The 21,366-nt window shown below is 37.7% G+C and overlaps 1 protein-coding gene across 2 annotated transcripts in view; it reads right to left on the reverse strand.

Moving 5' to 3' along the window:
- The window catches only part of SERPINI1 (serpin family I member 1), an 85,001-nt gene that overhangs the window by 17,994 nt on the left and 45,641 nt on the right, over window positions 1-21,366 (reverse strand). For both annotated transcript variants that reach the window (XM_069580193.1, XM_069580201.1), the window contains exons 2-5: window positions 14,893-15,160; window positions 13,655-13,885; window positions 11,620-11,814; window positions 9,586-9,790 (exon numbers count right to left, since the gene is read on the reverse strand). In XM_069580193.1, the coding sequence (XP_069436294.1) occupies window positions 9,586-9,790; window positions 11,620-11,814; window positions 13,655-13,885; window positions 14,893-15,142 (881 nt within the window). In that variant the 5' untranslated portion in view covers window positions 15,143-15,160. The remainder of the gene's footprint in view (window positions 1-9,585; window positions 9,791-11,619; window positions 11,815-13,654; window positions 13,886-14,892; window positions 15,161-21,366) is intronic.

The following is a 21,366-nucleotide window of genomic DNA, read 5'->3' on the forward strand; positions in this document are numbered from 1 at the left end:
TAGTTACAGCATATTGTTACCTGGGACAAGAATAAAATGTTAGATATGTTGATTTTTTAAAATTCTATTTTATAGAGGATAAATTATGCTAAACCTGGCTTTTGACTGCATGTAGCATTTGATTATTATTGTAAAAAGAGGGAGTATTAAAAAGAATAACAACAGAATAGTATTACATTAATAAATAGGAAGCTATGTTGGTCTTAATCGGGAATCTCTTCCAAATCAATGCATTGTATCACCAGTATTTCCAGTGAAAAATATGGACCAGCCATGACTGTATTAATAAACAACCACAGTTTTTAAAAGCAAAGGCTTTTTATTAATTTTTTATAAAACGTGAAAACAGCTGGTTAGTACTAACTATTTGCTTTTTAAAATATGTTGCCTTCTAATCAAAACATCATAAATACAAGTTTTTAGGCAATGGGCTGTGTCCTTAAAAAGCTAAGTCTGTAATAGTCACTAAATGTTATACTAGCATCATTTCTGATTTTCTGGTTTTAAGAAGAATGACAAGAGAATGGTTGCTATAAACAAGAGGAATGATCAGGAGAAAACCAATAGATGAGTAAATGTATAGCAAACATATTAAACTAAGTACTAAATGTTGTCTATATCCAACAGTTTAACTTGCACTCAAACATTGTTTACTTTGATACCACAAAAAGCAGATAGTGACTGTGAAAATAAAAAGCGGGATGAGTAGAAAAATATACTGCAGAATATATTCAATGACTTGAGTGAAATTTTAAAGTGTTTTCTGTGTATGCTTTGTCATTTATTTATTTGTTCGTTTATTTATTGGTCACAGATGGAGCTTACTATACAACAGAAACTTTCCCAACAGTATGCTGCTAAGTCGCTTCAGTCGTGTCGGACTCTGTGCGACCCCATAGACGGCAGCCTCCACCATCCCTGGGATTCTCCAGGCAAGAGTACTAGAGCGGGTTGCCATTTCCTTCTCCAATGCATGAAAGTGAAAAGCGAAAGTGAAGTCGCTCAGCTGTGTCCGACTCTTCAGGACCCCATGGACTGCAGCCTATCAGGCTTCTCTGTCCATGGGATTCCAACAGTATAAAATAGATCAATAAAAACAGATTAATTTAAATATCACTACAGCCCTTTGAGGTAGGTATTATCTTCAGTTAATATTAGAGGAAACTGAGGGGCAGAGAAATAAGTTGATTAAGTTGTGATGGTGGTGGTTTAGTTACTAAGTTGCATCTGACTCTTTGAGACCCCATGGAATGTAGACCACCCAGCTCCTCTGTCCATGGAATTTCCCAGGCAAGAATACTGGCGTGGGTTGCCATTTCCTTCTCCAGGGGATCTTCCTGATCCAGGGATCAAACCAAGGTCTCCTGCATTGCAGATTCTTTACCGCTGAGCCACCAAGGGAGCTCCACCTTGGATCATGGCTAATAAGTGGCAGAATTGAGATATGATCCAGGTAGTGTGTATACCCTGATCCGCCTAAAATAGGGACATGAAGGAAGATGTCAGTAAGAAATCCTTTTTACTGCTTAAAACCAGCTTTGTTTCACACTTCTGAGGCTGTTCAGGTGAAGATGGTATTTGATAGAGATTGATTTTGGACAAGTTCCCTAATTTCTGAGCCTCGATTTTGGGATGTGGAAAATGGCAATAATAATGCCTACTTCACAGTATCATTGAGGAGATTAAATAAGGTTTCTAAATGTTTTAGGACAGCGCTATCATGTAGGAGGCATGAAATAAAGGGCAGATACTGTTAACAGTACTCACTATATTGTAGCTATGTGCAACATTTACACTGAGTGTTTACCAAGTCCCAGTGCAGGGCAGTGCTAAGTCGCTTTAGTCATTTCCGATTTTTTGTGACCCTATGGACTGTAGCTCACCAGGCTCTCCTCTCTGTGGAGTTTTCCAGGCAAGAACACTGGAGTGGGTTTTCATCTCCTTTCTCCACGGTATCTTCCCTACTTCGGGATCAAGCCCACATCTCTTACATCCCCTGCACTGGCAGGAGAGTTTTTACCATTAGTGCTGGTGCCACCATATCCTGGGCACTGCGCAGATTCCTTTATGCTTAGAATCTCATCTACTCATCCCTGTGATAATCTCACGCAGTCCTATGAGATAGGTATTATTATCTCTGTTCCACAGAAGAATAAACTGAAGTTCAACAAAACTAAGCAACTTGTCCTAATCACACAGCTAGTAGATGGCAGAATCAAGATATGAGCTGAGATCTTCCTGACTGAAAAGTGCCCCCCCCCCAACTAATCACCATAATTCCAACAATGGCTTCTTTAAAAACAGACAAACAAGCTACAGGAAGATTTTACATTTCACCCACTGATTTTAAAAATAAAAAGCCACAACACTGCTTTTTTTTAAACCACAAGGCATGGCTGTTTTTGTAAAGGCATTTGATGTAATCTTGTATTTGCAACTTTCTATTATATCTGAATAAATTAAAGAGGTATATGGAGGGCAGAAACACTGGAGATTATGTGAAGCAAGTGTTAGAAAAGAACAAATATATATTACACATAAGGACATTTGTAAAAAAAAAATATGTGTAAGAATCAATCAAACCCTTTGTAAAAAAAAATCTAATAAAAGCATTCATGTTAAAGAACAAAATCAGATGGCTTATGCACCGGTTTTCTTTTAAGGCATGGAACTGAAGTGCTTTATTAGTAGACAAGCATTTCAAAGTAGCAGGATGGTTTCTCATTACAAAATAGAGAACCACTTATCCTTTGATTTCTAGCACTCTGATCACAAATGAAAAATCTGAGACTACAAAGGTCAGAGTGGAAAGATACTACAGCCAGTCCATCTGCATTCCAAGTAGAGATTTGATTCTAATGTTAGAAAAATCTTTTTATACCTAAACTGTATCAGTAAAACCAGAAAAGTAAAAATATATAATGAAGATGGCAATTTCATTAGAATCAGGTTTTAAAAATCCCACTTAGAGATAGATTAACAAAAGATAAATACTAGGACTTAGAAATAAACAATAGTAATAACAGATAATAATTACATGATCATTACTTTAGGGCAGGCATTACTCCACAGTGCTTTTAAAATATTTTACATATATTATGCATATATAAATAAAATATATTTTATATAGTAGCCAAATTATATTTTCTAACATGGATAAATTGGAAGAATATTTGGCAATCTCATTTAAATCTTAGAGATGTATGTATGACTGTGTATAAACCTTGTGGTATTTCACTGGATTTGTTAATATCACATAGAGATAGAAATCTTACCCTCTTTGGAACAGATTCTTGTATTTTGGATAAAAATGTAATTTCAATTCAGCATCTGATTCCTGTAGGATTTATTGTTCAGGGGAAAAAAAATAACAATACAAAAGTAATTGCCTTTTCCACTCTCCCCCAACCCCCAAATACCCTATGCCTCTTAAGGAAAGCATTTTAAATAAATTTGTATAAAATCTGATATCAGTTCAGTTCACTTCAGTCGCTCAGTCGTGTCCGACTCTTTGCGACCCCATGAATCGCAGCACGCCAGGCCTCCCTGTCCATCACCAATCTGATATAATAGAAAGTAAATACCTGTCAGATAGGATCAGAATGTGGGCAAATTGAGAAACACTGAGTTCAATTCTTAGAGTAATGTCTCCATGTGAAAAAACAAACAAACAAACAAGCTATATAAGCCCTTTAAGACAGACACTTGAGTAAAGCTGGAACACAACTATTAGAAAATTTTTACCTTTGCTAAAATTAAAGTCACATGTATCATTACCCTAATTATTACCCTCAATGAACATTTGCTGGGTCCTAAAGCTGTAAAATGGAGGGGTGGATGGTTCCCATTGATTATTACTGACACACTGGCATTTGAAAAGAGTCAATCTCTTAAAAAAGGAAACCCAATTTATCTTATGTAGCTATTTAGCCTCCCACTCTGTGCATTAGCCATGCAGAAGGAGAACTGGTAGTACTTCTGGCAAAATGGATACATGGTAATTAACTGTGCCTAGTTTAGCAACAGGCATTAATATGAGCAAGCAAGCAAGCTAAACTATTTCATAATTGAAGAGTATCTCTTAGAAAATGAAAATTTAATTTTCTTCTGCTGCCGCATTCAATTTCTCAGTGGACAGGACCTGGAGGCCACATTTTCTAGTGAATATGGTTGAATTACAATATATGATACTGATTAAGCATTCATTTAGAATTCTTTTAAAATACCAAATAACTTTGCATCCTCATAGAATTAAATATTTGAGGAAATGCTACAGTTAATTCATAGAATTTAGTAAAAGATGCATTAATTCTGTACCGAGTTTCTGATATCATCAAAAAGAATTCCTTATAAAATACAAGGGAAAATACAAAAGTAATGATAAAAGGTCAGTAGATAAGAGTTTAAATCAGATTTAGTTATTTAAAGATTAAAAGTAAATGGTTCCTTTAGAGTTAAGATACATTGTTCATATATTAAATTGTTGTTATTGTTCAATTGTGTCCTACACTTTTGCAACCCCATGGACTATAGCCTGCCAAGTTCCTCTGTCTATGGGATTTCCCAGACAACAGTTCTGGAGTGGGTTACCATTTCCTTCTCCAGGGGATCTTTGCAACCCAGTTAATGAACCCACGTCTTCTGCACTGGCAGGCAGATTCTTTACCACTGAGCCATCAGGGAAGCACTCATATACTAAATAACAGATGTAAATGATCATCTATTATAAAAACCCTTGGTTTTGTTTGTTAGATATTCATTGGCTATCTCTCCTTGGGAACAGAAATCTTTCTACATAAATGTATTATCATGGGAAGTTATACAAGTACCTTAGCCAGAAAGAAAAAAAATTGGGGTTATGATTACCTTAACTTTCATATGTAGACTAAGAAATATATGGCTATATATTATGAATATACAACTTTAAAATAAAGTACATATATAGTTCTAGCTAAAAATATATATAGTTTCAAACAGTCTTTCATTAACAGAAACAAACATCAGCTAAAGTTTTGGAGAAATAAGTATTTATATAAAATGTAACTTTCAAATGATAATTCCTAATGTTATTAAAGGAATAAATATGAATTAGTTAATGAGTTTTAGTATTCTTGCCGGAATAATCCCATAGACAGAGGAATCTGATGGGGTCAGGGGCGTTGCAAAGCGTTGGACATGACTGAAGCTACTTAGCATGCATTCGTGCACAATGAACTTAAGTAATTCAATTTTAATACTAATATCTTATTTATCATCCTTCAGTATTCATATTAATCATGTTTTTAAAATTTTCTTAATATGGAATGAATATTGGAACTGTACTCCACACACACACATGTGGATACTTACTGGCTGTTTATCTATGTCTTGTTTTCTAGCCTAGAATTTACACATTATGTTTATAAATTTGTTGTTTGTATTTACTGGTCTAGCTCTCCTATTAGGCTTTAAGGTATTCAGGGCAGAATAATATCTTCAGTTGGATTTGATTTTTGCAAACACTTATTGTGTTTCTAGGATGGGAGAGAGAACTGACTTTAAAAGAATTTACAGAAAAGAAAAGCAAGACCTACAAAAAATTTAATTCTGCTATGGGATGGTAATTTGAGACTTCCCAGGTGGCACTAGTGGTAAAGAACCCACCTGCCAATGCAAGAGACAGTAAGAAATGTGGGCTCAATCCTTGGGTCAGGAAGACCCCCTGGAGGAGGGCATGGCAACCCACTCCAGTATTCTGCTTGGACAATCCCATGGACAGAGGAGCCTGCTGTCCTACAGTCCATAGGGTCACAGAGAGCTGGACATGACTGAAGTGACTTACCAAACATGCACAGTAACATAAATGCATTGTCATAACAGGGAGGTGAATACATGAGGCAAAGTGAGGGTCATCTGCTCCATCACCTGGTTCTAGAAGAACTGGTGCCAGAGTTGTAACCTGAAGGCCAAGTAAACAATACCTGGCAAAGACTCCAAGAGGGCATTTTAGGTTAATGCAAAAATGTACATAGAGACCTAGAGGCATAAAAGGGCAGGTGACTGTGGAATAAGCACAAGCACACAGACAGTACCTACTACAAAGGATTTGACATGGTGAGTGATCAGAGAAAGGGTTGAGAAAGTGGATGGTAGTCAGAATATCTAGGCCCCGCATAGCTTTTATTCTTTCAGTCACAGGGAAAATTTTAAGCTTCTTCCTGCTTATTTATGATTGCAGCTTAACACCTAAAACATGACTTGCTTGCACTTCCAACAAAGTAGTTATTTTCCCCCAGCTACTATCAACTTCAAATATTAATGAACTACCAGAGACTGTCAACGCAAATGATATTCAGAGATAATCTATTTTTTTTTTTCCCAAACATGACCCCCCCTCCCACCTCCCTCCCCATAACATCTTTCTGGGTCATCCCCATGCACCAGCCCCAAGCATGCTGCACCCTACGTCAGACATGGACTGGCGATTCAATTCTTACATGATAGTATACATGTTAGAATTCCCATTCTCCCAAATCATCCCACCCTCTCCCTCTCCCTCTGAGTCCAAAAGTCCATTATACACATCTGTGTCTTTTTTCCTGTCTTGCATACAGGGTCGTCATTGCCATCTTCCTAAATTCCATATATATGTGTTAGTATACTGTATTGGTGTTTTTCTTTCTGGCTTACTTCACTCTGTATAATTGGCTCCAGTTTCATCCATCTCATCAGAACTGATTCAAATGAATTCTTTTTAACGGCTGAGTAATACTCCATTGTGTATATGTACCACAGCTTTCCTATCCATTCATCTGCTGATGGACATCTAGGTTGTTTCCATGCCCTGGCTATTATAAACAGTGCTGCGATGAACATTGGGGTACATGTGTCTCTTTCCATTCTGGTTTCCTCGGTGTGTATGCCCAGAAGTGGGATTGCTGGGTCATAAGGTAGTTCTATTTGCAATTTTTTAAGGAATCTCCACACTGTTCTCCATAGTGGCTGTACTAGTTTGCATTCCCACCAACAGTGTAGGAGGGTTCCCTTTTCCCCACACCCTCTCCAGCATTTATTGCTTGCAGATTTTTGGATCGCAGCCATTCTGACTGGTGTGAAGTGGTACCTCATTGTGGTTTTGATTTGCATTTCTCTAATAATGAGTGATGTTGAGCATCTTTTCATGTGTTTGTTAGCCATCCGTATGTCTTCTTTGGAGAAATGTCTATTTAGTTCTTTGGCCCATTTTTTGATTGGGTCGTTTATTTCTCTGGAGTTGAGCTGCATAAGTTGCTTGTATATTTTTGAGATTAGTTGTTTGTCAGTTGCTTCATTTGCTATTATTTTCTCCCATTCAGAAGGCTGTCTTTTCACCTTGCTTATATTTTCCTTTGTTGTGCAGAAGCTTTTAATTTTAATTAGATCCCATTTGTTTATTTTTGCTTTTATTTCCAGAATTCTGGGAGGTGGATCATAGAGGATCCTGCTGTGATTTATGTCGGAGAGTGTTTTGCCTATGTTCTCCTCTAGGAGTTTTATAGTTTCTGATCTTACATTTAGATCTTTAATCCATTTTGAGTTTATTTTTGTGTACGGTGTTAGAAAGTGATCTAGTTTCATTCTTTTACAAGTGGTTGACCAGTTTTCCCAGCACCACTTGTTAAAGAGATTGTCTTTACTCCATTGTATATTCTTGCCTCCTTTGTCAAAGATAAGGTGTCCATATGTGTGTGGATTTATCTCTGGGCTTTCTATTTTGTTCCATTGATCTATATGTCTGTCTTTGTGCCAGTACTATACTGTCTTGATGACTGCGGCTTTGTAGTAGAGCCTGAAGTCAGGCAAGTTGATTCCTCCAGTTCCATTCTTTTTTCTCAAGATTGCTTTGGCTATTCGAGGTTTTTTGTATTTCCATACAAATCTTGAAATTATTTGTTCTAGTTCTGTGAAAAATGTGGCAGGTAGCTTGACAGGGATTGCATTGAATTTGTAAATTGCTTTGGGTAGTATACTCATTTTCACTATATTGATTCTTCCGATCCATGAACAGGGTATATTTCTCCATCTATTAGTGTCCTCTTTGATTTCTTTCATCAGTGTTTTATAGTTTTCTATATATAGGTCTTTAGTTTCTTTAGGTAGATATATTCCTAAGTATTTTATTCTTTTCGTTGCAATGGTAAATGGAATTGTTTCCTTAATTTCTTTTTCTACTTTCTCATTATTCGTGTATAGGAATGCAAGGGATTTCTGTGTGTTGATTTTATATCCTGCAACTTTACTATATTCATTGATTAGCTCTAGTAATTTTCTGGTGGAGTCTTTAGGGTTTTCCATGTAGAGGATCATGTCATCTGCAAACAGTGAGTTTTACTTCTTCTTTTCCAATTTGGATTCCTTTTATTTCTTTTTCTGTTCTGATTGCTGTGGCCAAAACTTCCAGAACTATGTTGAATAGTAGCGGTGAAAGTGGACACCCTTGTCTTGTTCCTGACTTTAGGGGAAATGCTTTCAATTTTTCACCATTGAGGATAATGTTTGCTGTGGGTTTGTCATATATAGCTTTTATTATGTTGAGGTATGTTCCTTCTATTCCTGCTTTCTGTAGAGTTTTTATCATAAATGGATGTTGAATTTTGTCAAAGGCCTTCTCTGCATCTATTGAGATAATCATATGGTTTTTATTTTTCAATTTGTTAATGTGGTGAATTACATTGATTGATTTGCGGATATTGAAGAATCCTTGCATCCCTGGGATAAAGCCCACTTGGTCATGGTGTATGATCTTTTTAATGTGTTGTTGGATTCTGATTGCTAGAATTTTGTTGAGGATTTTTGCATCTATGTTCATCAGTGATATTGGCCTGTAGTTTTCTTTTTTTGTGACATCTTTGTCAGGTTTTGGTATTAGGGTGATGGTGGCCTCATAGAATGAGTTTGGAAGTTTACCTTCCTCTGCAATTTTCTGGAAGAGTTTGAGGAGGATAGGTGTTAGCTCTTCTTGAAATTTTTGGTAGAATTCAGCTGTGAAGCCGTCTGGACCTGGGCTTTTGTTTGCTGGAAGATTTCTGATTACCGTTTCAATTTCCGTGCTTGTGATGGGTCTGTTAAGATTTTCTATTTCTTCCTGGTTCAGTTTTGGAAAATTGTACTTTTCTAAGAATTTGTCCATTTCTTCCACGTTGTCCATTTTATTGGCATACAACTGCTGATAGTAGTCTCTTATGATCCTTTGTATTTCTGTGTTGTCTGTTGTGATCTCTCCATTTTCATTTCTAATTTTATTGATTTGATTTTTCTCTCTTTGCTTCTTGATGAATCTATTGAAAAATCTTCTAAAATTAAGCTAAGGATATTGACTCATATCTGAAACTTGGTCTTCATAAGTAGTACTGAATGAATCAATGAGTCAGCCTATGTCTCTGGGCAGAACTGAATGAGTGTGAAAGAATACTTTAAAAAGATGAAGAAGGAGGGGAAGGAAAAGGAGGAATAGAAGAGCAACACACGACAAAATTCAAAAGCAGTGACAAGAGTTCCTCTGAGTCAGAACCCTCATTGATACCCGCTGCCCATGTTATCAGAGGGAGTTATACAGGAGTCTCTCACCTGGGCAGGTACACTTCCACCTTTTGCTTCTTCACAGAGTTTGCCCACTCTTCAATCAGCTGTGCTTTAACCAATGGCTCCAGTGTGGCCAGTGGAACTTCCTGTCTGGACAATACCAGCATCATACTTATCACATCTCCCTCATATGGTATTTCCAGGACTTGGTAGATGCCACCAGCTTCATTGGAGCCATCACTAAATTCCCCTAAAAAGGACAGAAAGGAGATAAAAGGCCCCCATCAAGGCTTGAATAAAATATTTAAATTTGTTATAACTTTCTTCCAAAATAATGTATAGAATATAAAAAATTCAGGCATCTGAGAAGAAGACAATTTATTTTAAAGCAGGCCCTAAAATTGTGACTCCTCAGCCCTACCAAATTCATTTTAGGATTTCCAGAATTGTTTCACATGTATCATGGCATGTTCTCTAGACTTAACATTTTATTTTTAAGTGAGATACCTCAAATGAATGTATTTTAAGGATATCATTAAAAAAATGAAAAGTCATGATTAGAAAAATAAAGCTCTGGATCCAAGTTGGATGTAAATTACATTTACCAATATCTACCTAATTTCTAAGAAGGAAAAAACTGACCATGTAATACCTGGTATTCTCGATCAGTCATGTCCAACTCTTTCTGACCCCATAGATCCTAGCCCGCCAGGCTCCTCTGTCCATACAATTCTCCAGGGAAGAAAACTGGAGTGGGTTGCCATTCACTTCTCCAGAGGATCTTCTCAACCCAGGGATCATCCACCAAGGAAGCCTACTCCATTATAATTACCATAGCTAAAAGTTTTGAGGCCAAGGTAGCACAGCCATCATGAAATCTAGAGCATTTATGGTGATTAAAATCTCCAAATTAGATAATTAGGTAATTGGCTTAGTGTTCTATGAATTAGCTAAATTGACCAGGCTTTTATTAATAATAATAATGAAGTCTTTAAAATAAAAAACCCTGCAACTAGTTTAAATAACAAATGTAATGTTTTTGTTCTGAATATTTTCATTTAACTGATATCCTCTAGACACACATTAAATATTTTGGTTCTCAAATAAATGGATATTTTCCTTTCGTATTTTGACTGTTAATTTAATTAACTGTGATTATAATCTGTTACTTTTATGATGTACCTTTGCATAGAATAAAATATTTGTTCTAACATATATTTAGCTTACTTACATTTCTGCTTAAGACAATAAATTATCACAGTTCAGCATGGTATGTGGAAAGCATTAGCACCCTAAACTTCTGAAAAGTCCAACAAAATATCCTTGAGAATAATGCCAAAGATGCGGGCTTGTATCACAAATTATAGACTCTCAGTAAGTGAAACTATGAGTAATTATGCCTGACCATGCATATTTATGGGCTTCCCAAGCGGCACAGTGGTAAATAATCTGCCCGCCAGTGCAGCAGATGCAAGAGACATGGGTTCAATCCCTGGATCAGAAAGATCCCCTGGAGTGGAAATGGCAACCCACTTTAGTATTCTGGCATGGGAAATCCTGTGAACAGAGGAGCCTGGTGGGCTAGAGTTCATGGGGTCTCAAAGAGTCAGACATGAGAGACTAGGCGCGCAAGCGCGCGCGTGCGCGCGCGCGCGCACACACACACACACACACACACACGTCTGAAATCAACATTTTAAAAGAATGCTTATATTGCAAAAAGTGATGGGTGTACAAATCAAGACCTGGGCAGAACATATGGTTCACTGAAAACTATCCCAAAGTGAATGGCTTTCTGGAGGAACTCAGAACATTCTTATACAAGGTCAGATATTTTCACATGAATAAAGCCACTCTGTATGTGTAATCAACTTTATAAACTAAACATATTGGAAAACTGTCACAACATCTAATATTCACTCAGGATCTAATCAAAAGTCTTTGAAAATGGGGCCAAGAAAATTGAATTGTAGCCCAAATCAGATTGACGAGAAATCTGAATAATGAATATTTCATGTTTTTTCTTAGAAATTTGTTGATATACTGTAAGAAGAGAGAAAAAAAGCCAAAATGTCTTACCATAATAAAATTCTCCTTGTTGGTACATCATTGGAATTTGGACTTCACTTTCATCATCTTTAGTGAAGGAAAAAGTTCTGGTATTTTCAGGTCTGAACTGTGACTTCCAGCTCCCCTTGAAATAGACAGCATTGATGAGGGCCAGATGAGTGACAGCGTCAAAATCCCTTGGGGATACCAAATCTTTCAACAGACCTATTCAGGAAAAGACAAACGGATGAAAATTCATATTAAATCAAAAGATGAAAGAATATCAAAAGATGGTCAAACTATCATCTGACAGAGTGATTAAGAACTTTATACCATTGTAATATTTACAATAAAAATTAAAAGTACTCTAAGTTTCAAAGGAAAAAATGTTATACACACACACACACACACACACACACACACTTACAGACTAAGGAAATCTAAAACACCCACATCACCTAAAATAACACTGGTAGTATTCTGACATTTGCACAAACTACAGAACCATATACAACAGAATCTCCGGCTTCACTACTTCCTAGTTGCAATGATAAATGTAAAACTCAACACAGTGTGCATGCGCTCAGTAGCTCAGTCGTGTCTGACTCTGTGACCCTGTGGACTACAGCCTGCCATGCTCCTCTGTCCATAGAATTTTTCAGACAAAAATACTGGAGTGGGTTGCCATTCCCTTTTCTGGGGGATCTTCCCAACCCACGGATAGAACCCAGTCTCCTGCATTGGCAGGCAGATTCTTTACCACTGAGCTACCTGGAAAGCCCCCCAACACAGAGTAAGCATTCAACAAACATTTCTAAGTTTACTCTTGTACAATGTATATAATTTAAATGTCATCCAATTCAAATGGTTTCCCCATGTACATTGGATATCTTTTTACCAAATGTAACAACTGCTTCTGAGTAAGTGAAAAGAGATGTGTAAAAGCCAGTTTAACTCATGATATCTTATTTCTTATCATTTAAATGTTCCTATCTAAATCTGTTGTGAAAGACTTTGGGACTTTGGTGATGGCTGAAATTGTTTAAGGGGAGTTTGGAATTAACAGCTTTCAATAATTCAGTCTGATGCAGGTGAATTATTATTCTTAACTTACTCTTTGAATGTTAAAACACAATTGTATTTCTTTTATGTTACATTTTAATCTCATAGTTAGAAACCATAGAACCAATATTCGCTTGGTACTCTCTCATTTTATTAGTTAGCACTTCTTTTTTCTTTTTAAGTCAGCATTTTGGGGATTATAGGACAAAGAGTATGTGATCAGGGTCTTTTGTTGTTGCTGTTCCAGCATTAAAGGTATTAAGACTAATATTATTTTTGGAGTCTTGACAACATGAGTTAATTAATTTAATGAACAGCCAAAGTAATCTACTTTCAGTTTGGTCTTTTTTTTTTTATTCCAATTTCAATTATTTTGTTGGTAAAATTGGAAAATAGGATGGTAACATATGAAACATTTGGAGAGTTTGAATACATTTGGATAATAAGATTTAGAAATAAAAATTAAAACAAATGCATCTTTTTCTAATCCCTTTCCATTTATTTGACTTAAAATGGGCTTGTCTTTTTAAAAGGAATCCTGTATAATTTTTTGATTACCAATTAAGTTCTGTGGTTTAAAAGTCAACAGATATCTTTAAACTCTCTTATTCTATTTTAATCACACTGTTAAGAGAGTCACCAACTGTCATTCTAAATAGTATCTAACTCATGAAATAGTCAGCTCTAGTAAAATTCCATACAGTAATAAGATTACTGTTCAGATGAAACTCACCACTGGAGATACACATCTCATATTAATTTATCAGTGCCAATATTCTATATATGTCAAAAGATTTAACATGTTTCTCCAATGTTAATCATGAACAAGGTTTCTAAAATCAGTTGTAATCTATATAAAACAATTAGTAGAACAATTAGTAGACATTCAACTAAATGCAATCTAACATTCAAAATGTAAAAGGAACAAAGGGACAAATAATGTCAGAAGTAAAAGAAAGTTCAAACTAAGCTATTAGAGAAAGAAAGGAGCCAAATGACTTACTGTTTGTGTTATTCTCCACCCACTTATTGATATAGTTGGCCACAGCTACATTTTGACTGAAGTCCACGTGATTGATTTCTGCATTAAAATACTTTTTTATCATTTGCAAAAACTCTTCACTGATATGAAATCCATTTTGCACAAAGAGGGAATTGGCAATTTTCATCACATACTGGCTCTCTTCAGCAGTTACCATGTGAGAAAGATCCTTCAAGAAGGAAAATTCTTCACCTGCAAAATGACAAAGGATAAGTTCATTAGTGGAACAAACAGTAAAAGATCCTGGAGAGTGGAAGAGCATGAAGATACAGCAAGGAGGATTAAGAGAACAGGCCCATAGAAAAAGCACCGGCTTCTTCCCCACACTGACATGGTGAGGAAGTTGCAAGATTTGTGCAGTTTCTAGATGTTCAACTTTTGCAGTTTTATTACTGATATTATTTTTATTTTTTATTGATTATTTATCTATAAAGTAGAGATATTTGTTTTCTTTTAAAGTACTTAGGTTACTTTAAATTAGTCTTATAATTATCAGAAATATGAATTAATTTTTATCATCTAGTTTAAAAATCAAAATATTCCTTTTAGTAAACTTTTTAACTTTATAAATAGAAAATCCAGTCAAAATTGTATTAACTCTCAAGTTTTTAATGCATTAATTCATATGTATATTAGAAATGTTAAATAGAAACTGTACACCATAGCAAAGTGATTACAATATACATTTTAGCTAGAAATTTTCTCCAATACAAAAGATTGTCATGATAGTATTATACAACATTCCAAAAAAATTCATGGTTGCTAGTTGAACAATGAAGATACAGTTGGTTTTAAGTAAAAATTTCCGATATTTAGAAAATTTTTTCTGTAAAGCACTCCTAACAGTTGTAATTTCTCATTTATTTATGTGATAATTGATTAATTTATGCCTCTCTCTCTAAATTGGAAATGCCATCAGAGCAAGAACCATGTTTGCTTTTGTTAATCACAGTGAAGTTTATTTAAATAACAACAATGATAATAATAATAAAGATATCATTTTCTTAGATTAACTCAGCCAGGGATGCAGCTAAGAAAAAGAACTTTCTTGGGTTTTGTAATGCTTGTCTTACTCATACCATCTTAGTGAGACCACTTTCTTACCCGGTGTAAATACTGCTGCCTCAGATATAGACAACACAATTGAGCTGAAAGCTAAAGTCAAACTATTTTGAGAAATCAAACCTAAGCACACTTACCATTTCTCAGGCTGTCATATCCCATTGAGTGACGGATTTCTTTCAGGGTAGACCCTTGGGCTCCAAGTTCCAACATTCCCATTGCAAGGGTGACACTCAATGGAGAGAAGAGAATATTTTCATCCTCCCCAGTGGCTCGAAGATGGTTATACATATTCACTGACAACTCAGCAATGGTTTCATCAGTGAAAGTGGTCCCTAAGGCCAAACTTTGCAGAACCAGCAAAGAGAAGAGTCCAAGAAAAGCCATGCCAGAATAATCTCAAGCCTGGAGAACAATAATTTACATATCAATTATTACCTCAGAGAAATGGAACCATAAAATAATAATAAAAATAATTTCTTGGAAAAGCTGTAAAGCAAACCAAAAGTTTAATAACACATGCAGTGTTATTGTGTCTATAACAAAAGCTCATTAAGGGATTTGTTGGAAGATCCTATTAATCAATTAATAGTCAAATGAGCAAGTAATGCTGCTGAGTTCTGAGGATACTCCCAGGAACAAGATAGCCCTGGTCCCATCTTCATGAGGTTAAGTAGATATAGATACATATTTAACAATGTGTGGTGCAGCTAATTTATCAGTTTTCACAGCCTCATCATATATGAGGCTTCTTTGGTTGCTTGGATGGTAAAGAATCTGCCTGCAATGCAAGAGACCCAGATTTGATCTCAGGGTTGGGAAGACCCACTGGAGAAGGAAATGGCAACCCACTCCAGTATTGCTGCCTGGAGAATTCCATGGACAGAGGAGCCTGGCTGGCTACAATCCATGGGGTCGCAAAGTCAGACATGACTGAGCGACTACCACTTTCATCATATATATTTTGGTCATGACTTTGAAACAGTTTATTCTAGCTAACACTAAACTATATAGGCCCAGGACAACCCAAGTGAAAACCAAAAAATATTTATAGGGTTTAAGATCAGTTACTGAAGTTAGGCATTTTCAAATGCCCCTTTACCCATTTACTACAGTTTGATGGCACAGACAGTAAAAAAATCTGCCTGCAATGCAGCAGACCTGGGTTCAGTCCCTGGGTTGGGAAGATCCCCTGGAGAAGGGAATGGCTTCCCACTCCAGTATTCTTGCCTGGAGAATCCCCATGGACAGAGAACCTTGGTGGGCTACTGGGGATACTACTCCCCCTGGCAGTCCAAGGGGTCACAAAGAATCAGACACAACTGAGCAACTCACATTTTCACATGAAATTAATGCACTAACTCTAGTTGGGTTACCAACTAGAGGAGAGATATCAGATACACACCTGCCAGGAGCCCCAGTTTACTCAGCCCAAGCTGCTGAACCCATAGGAAGTGGTAACCCTGAGGAAAAGCAGATTTGGCAGGTCCTGTGTGGTTTTCCTTAGACAGCAGTTCCTAGGAGGCTGCTGTCCTAGGTGCCTGTCTCTGTGCAGGGAGGAGCCTTGCTCCAGCAATGCCATCCTTTCATACTCAGGCTTATAGGACTATTTCAGCTTATACCAGTCAACTAGTGATTCTATTTAAATAACTATTCACAATATCAAGCTCATCTGGCCCGTGAACCATTTTCTCTTGGGAAGAGAAAGCAGCGTCAGCGCCCAGATATCTTAGAAAGATATTCCTGCCTCTCGGCAACTAGTGTTCCACATGCCCTGTCTCCCCACAAAGAGCCTGACTGGCACACACTGGAAACAGGATCCCCTCTCCCCCCGTACTCTGACACTTTGTCACTGTAGGCATCTGGAAGCTAAACTACCTATTCAAACAATTAAGTAGCTTCCTTGTTCTTGGTATTTTTAAAAAAACAAATTATCACTAAAACAACAAGTAAAGTGGTAGTGAGCAAACACATTTGGAAAATTGTATTTAAATTAGTACGATGCAAAACAGTCCTCATTACTCAGTTAACAGAGTGAATACACATTTAGTCTAAGAGCAGCATGCTTCCTACAGGTTTCTGAGTCAGAATGCCTTAACCAGTCCTGTAATATTTCTGATCAATTTCAGAAACCTTTGCCTAGTCATTCTGCAAATCCTTCATATTTTAGGGTTAAGTTTTAGGAATCAGTTTTTTGTCTGAGAAGTTTCAAATTCCCCCACCCCCGCACCCATCCCCCCACACGCTTTGTGTGCTTTGTGTGTGTGTGTGTGTGTGTGTGTGCACGTGCTTAGTCGTGTCTGATTCTTTGCAACCCCAAGGACTGTACCCTGCCAGGTTCCTCTGTCCATGGAATTCTCCAGGCAAGAATATTGGAGTGGGTTGCCATGCCCTCCTCCAGGGGATCTTCCCAACCCAGGGATCAGAACCCGAGTCTCCCACATTGCAGGTGGATCCTTTTCTGTCTGAGCCACCAGGGAACCTCAGAAACACTGGAGTGGGTAGCCTATGCCTTCTCCAGAGGATCTTCCCAACTCAGGAACTAAACCAGAGTCTTCTGCATTGCAGACAGATTCTTTACCAGCTGAGCTACCAGGGAAGCCCACACATTTTGGAGTAAGGTTTGAGTAATTTTTGCTTGTTTAGGAAAATAACGTTTAGCCTGTATGTAAATATGAACTCTCACAACCATGCAGTGAGGAGGCCGAGAATGGCTACTGGTGGGAGATGAAGCACATGGTTGCAGAACAGAGTCTGCGGTGAAAACAGCATCCAGACAGAAGCCAGATGCCAGGGCACAGCTGCCCTGCTGGTCCACAGACTTCAGCCACCATAGAGGCTGATGTGGCATTCTCTTTTCCTCTGTCCCCTCCAGGGAAAATCAAAGTAGAAGATACGAGTTTTCTCTCTGGTTTCAGATGGAACAAATTTAGCACGTACTCTCTTAAGCTCAAAGAGAACTTAAAACGTATCTAGTACTTAATACTGAAGATGTAATGGTATTTAGGGAAAGTCTGAAATCCAAATGGGGTTCAAAAGCCCATGCTCTACGTCATGACACCATACTACTATCTGATGTGCCATCTTCACTCTACCCAGCAGAGACATGTTGTTTTCATTTAATGTTATCTAGTACAAGACCAAGAAATTAAAGTCACTATATGATAGTAGTATCTGTCATTCAATAACTCAACTATTGGGATATGACTGCATTTAACAGGGAAAAGAAATGCAAAAAAGCAAAATGGCTGTCTGGGGAGGCCTTACAAATAGCTGTGAAAAGAAGAGAGGCAAAAAGCAAAGGAGAAAAGGAAAGATATAAGCATCTGAATGCAGAGTTCCACAGAACAGCAAGGAGAGATAAGAAAGCCTTCCTCAGTGATTAATGCAAAGAAATAGAGGAAAAGAACAGAATGGGAAAGACTAGAGATCTCTTCAAGAAAATTAGAGATACCAAGGGAACATTTCATGCAAAGATGGGCTCAATAAAGGACAGAAATGGTATGGACCTAACAGAAGCAGAAGATATTAAGAAGAAATGGCAAGAATACACAGAAGAACTGTACAAAAAAAAATCTTCACAGCCGAGAATATCACGATGGTGTGATCACTCATGTAGAGCCAGATATCCTGGAATGTGAAGTCAAGTGGGCCTTAGAAAGCATCACTACGAACAAAGCTAGTGACGGTGATGGAATTCCAGTGGAGCTGTTTCAAATCCTGAAAGATGATGCTGTGAAAGTGCTGCACTCAGTATGCCAGCAAATGTGGACAACTCAGCAGTGGCCACAGGACTGGAAAAGGTCAGTTTTCATTCCAATCCCAAAGAAAGGCAATGTTAAAGAATGCTCAAACTACTGCACAATTGCATTCATCTCACACGCTAGTAAAGTAATGCTCAAAATTCTCCAAGCCAGGCTTCAGCAATATGTGAACCGTGAACTCCCTGATGTTCAAGCTGGTTTTAGAAAAGGCAGAGGAACCAGAGATCAAATTGCCAATATCTGCTGGATCATGGAAAAAGCAAGAGAGTTCCAGAAAAACATCTATTTCTGCCTTATTGACTATGCCAAAGCCTTTCACAGTGTGGATCCTGATAAACTGTGGAAAATTCTGAAAGAGATGGGAATACCAGACCACCTGACCTGCCTCTTGAGAAATCTGTATGCAGGTCAGGAAGCAACAGTTAGAACTGGACATGGAACAACAGACTGGTTCCAAATAGGAAAAGGAGTACGTCCAGGCTGTATATTGTCACCCTGCTTATTTAACTTCTATGCAGAGTACATCATGAGAAACGCTGGGCTGGAAGAAGCACAAGCTGGAATCAAGATTGCCGGGAGAAACATCAATAACCTCAGATATGCAGATGACACCACCCTTATGGCAGAAAGTGAAGAGGAACTAAAAAGCCTCTTGATGAAAGTGAAAGAGGAGAGTGAAAAAGTTGGCTTAAAGCTCAACATTCAGAAAACGAAGATCATGGCATCTGGTCCCATCACTTCATGGGAAACAGATGGGGAAAAAGTGGAAACAGTGTCAGACTTTATTTTAGGGGCATCCAAAATCACTGCAGATGGTAATTGCAGCCATGAAATTAAAAGGCGCTTACTCCTTGGAAGGAAAGTTATGACCAACTTAGACAGCATATTCAAAAGCAGAGACATTACTTTGCCAACAAAGTTCTGTCTAGTCAAGGCTATGGTTTTTCCTGTGGTCATGTACGGATGTGAGAGTTGGACTGTGAAGAAAGCTGAGCACCAAAGAATTGATGCTTTTGAACTGTGATGTGGCAGAAGACTCTTGAGAGTCTCTAGGACTGCAAGGAGATCCAACCAGTCCATTCTAAAGGAGATCAGTCCTGGGTATTCTTTGAAAGGAATGATGCTAAAGCTGAAACTCCAGTACTTTGGCCACTTCATGTGAAGAGTTGACTCACTGGAAAAGACCTTGATGCTGGGAGGGATTGGGGGCAGGAGGAGAAGGGGACGACAGAGGATGAGATGGTTGTATGGCATCACCGACTCAATGGATGTGAGTTTGCGTGAACTTCGGGAGTTGGTGATGGACAGGGATGCCTGGCGTGCTGAAATTCATGGCGTTGCAAAGAGTCGGACACAACTGAGCGACTGAACTGAATTGAGCTGAACATGACCGTTATATTTTAAGCTAATAAAAAGCCTTCATTCATATAAAAGCAAAACCTATTGCCAACCAATAAATATTTCAGGAAGTATGGCCAACACTATTACATTTGTAGACATTTTTGTTTACTAATGTATATGTGAGTGTGTGTGTGTATGTTGGTTGCTCAGTCATGTCCCAATTCTTTGTTACCCCACAGACTGTAGCCAACCAGGCTCCTCTGTCCGTGGAATTCTCCAGGCAAGAATACTGGAGTGGATAGAAATTCCCTTCTCCAGGACTAATGTATGTTCCATGAGATAATAATAATAGCTGACATATGACATATGGCTTATGACAAGTCACATGCATTCTGTGTCTTGGCTTCCTCATTCATTACATGAAGATATCAATCCCTACTCTGCACACTTATTAAAGAAAGGAGACAGTGTGTATGTTTGAAGCACTCATTTTATCCTAAAAGTTATACTAGTAAAGGACACTAGAAAATTATTAGAAAATATGTTTCCTAGGCTTATATAATTGCTAAGTCAAGCAAGAGATTGTAGAGACAAAATGAGCATTTTATCATTAGTGCTGGCCCACTGAATGCAGCACCATTACCGAGTCATTCAGCCAAGACTGATAGAGGTATCAGGAAGATACCAAAATTTATAAGGACTGGCTCTTGTCTTCAAGAAACTCACATCATTGTGCAACACTTTATGATCTATTACAGTGCTTCTCATCTTTTTAAGAAAAGAGGTACTTTTAAGAATCAGGTGAAGGGAAAATCATCTCCTCAACAAATGCACTCATGGGGAACAGAACATTATATTCATTGGCCAGGGTTTTTGCTGGCCTTGCATTAGGAATCCCTGATCTTCAGCAGATGGTCCATTGCAGAAAGAAGTGTTCGATGGACCCACAGCTCTGCAACATTGCCTTACTGGAGGAAAGAAATGTCCAAACCTATCATGCCCCTTCAAGCTTCTAGAGGATTCCTGGAAAGACCAGCCATATGTTTGTGAGACAGGGCTCTTCCCAGGGGAGTGAGCAGCAGGATACTGATTTACATGTTCTGCTAGAGAATTAGAAATTCTAATAAATTAGAAACTCTCTAGCAGAAGCAAGTGATATGAGGAAACTCCTTAATAAAGATTTAATGAACACTCCTCTGGAAACAGACATCTGATCTATAGTTAAGTGACTTTTCCTTCTTTTGAAGGCAAAATCATATGCAAGCAAAATGAACTCTGGTAGCCTGATCCAGCTATTGTAATCCCACCTACTCTACCCTTGGTCCCTGGCCCCCTTCACCTCTGCTGCTTCTGACTCCTCCTGAGTGTTTTTGTTTTTTGCTTTTTCCCAGAGGAGACGGGAAGATTTCCTTTCCCCTTCTATCAAGTAGGTATACTCTCTGGATCTGTTCCTGACCTTCTCCCATGTAATGTTATTCTTGTTCCTGCTGGTGAATGTCTCAAAAC

The sequence above is a fragment of the Ovis canadensis genome, chromosome 1 (assembly GCF_042477335.2).
Source record: "Ovis canadensis isolate MfBH-ARS-UI-01 breed Bighorn chromosome 1, ARS-UI_OviCan_v2, whole genome shotgun sequence".
Taxonomy (NCBI): domain Eukaryota; kingdom Metazoa; phylum Chordata; class Mammalia; order Artiodactyla; family Bovidae; genus Ovis; species Ovis canadensis.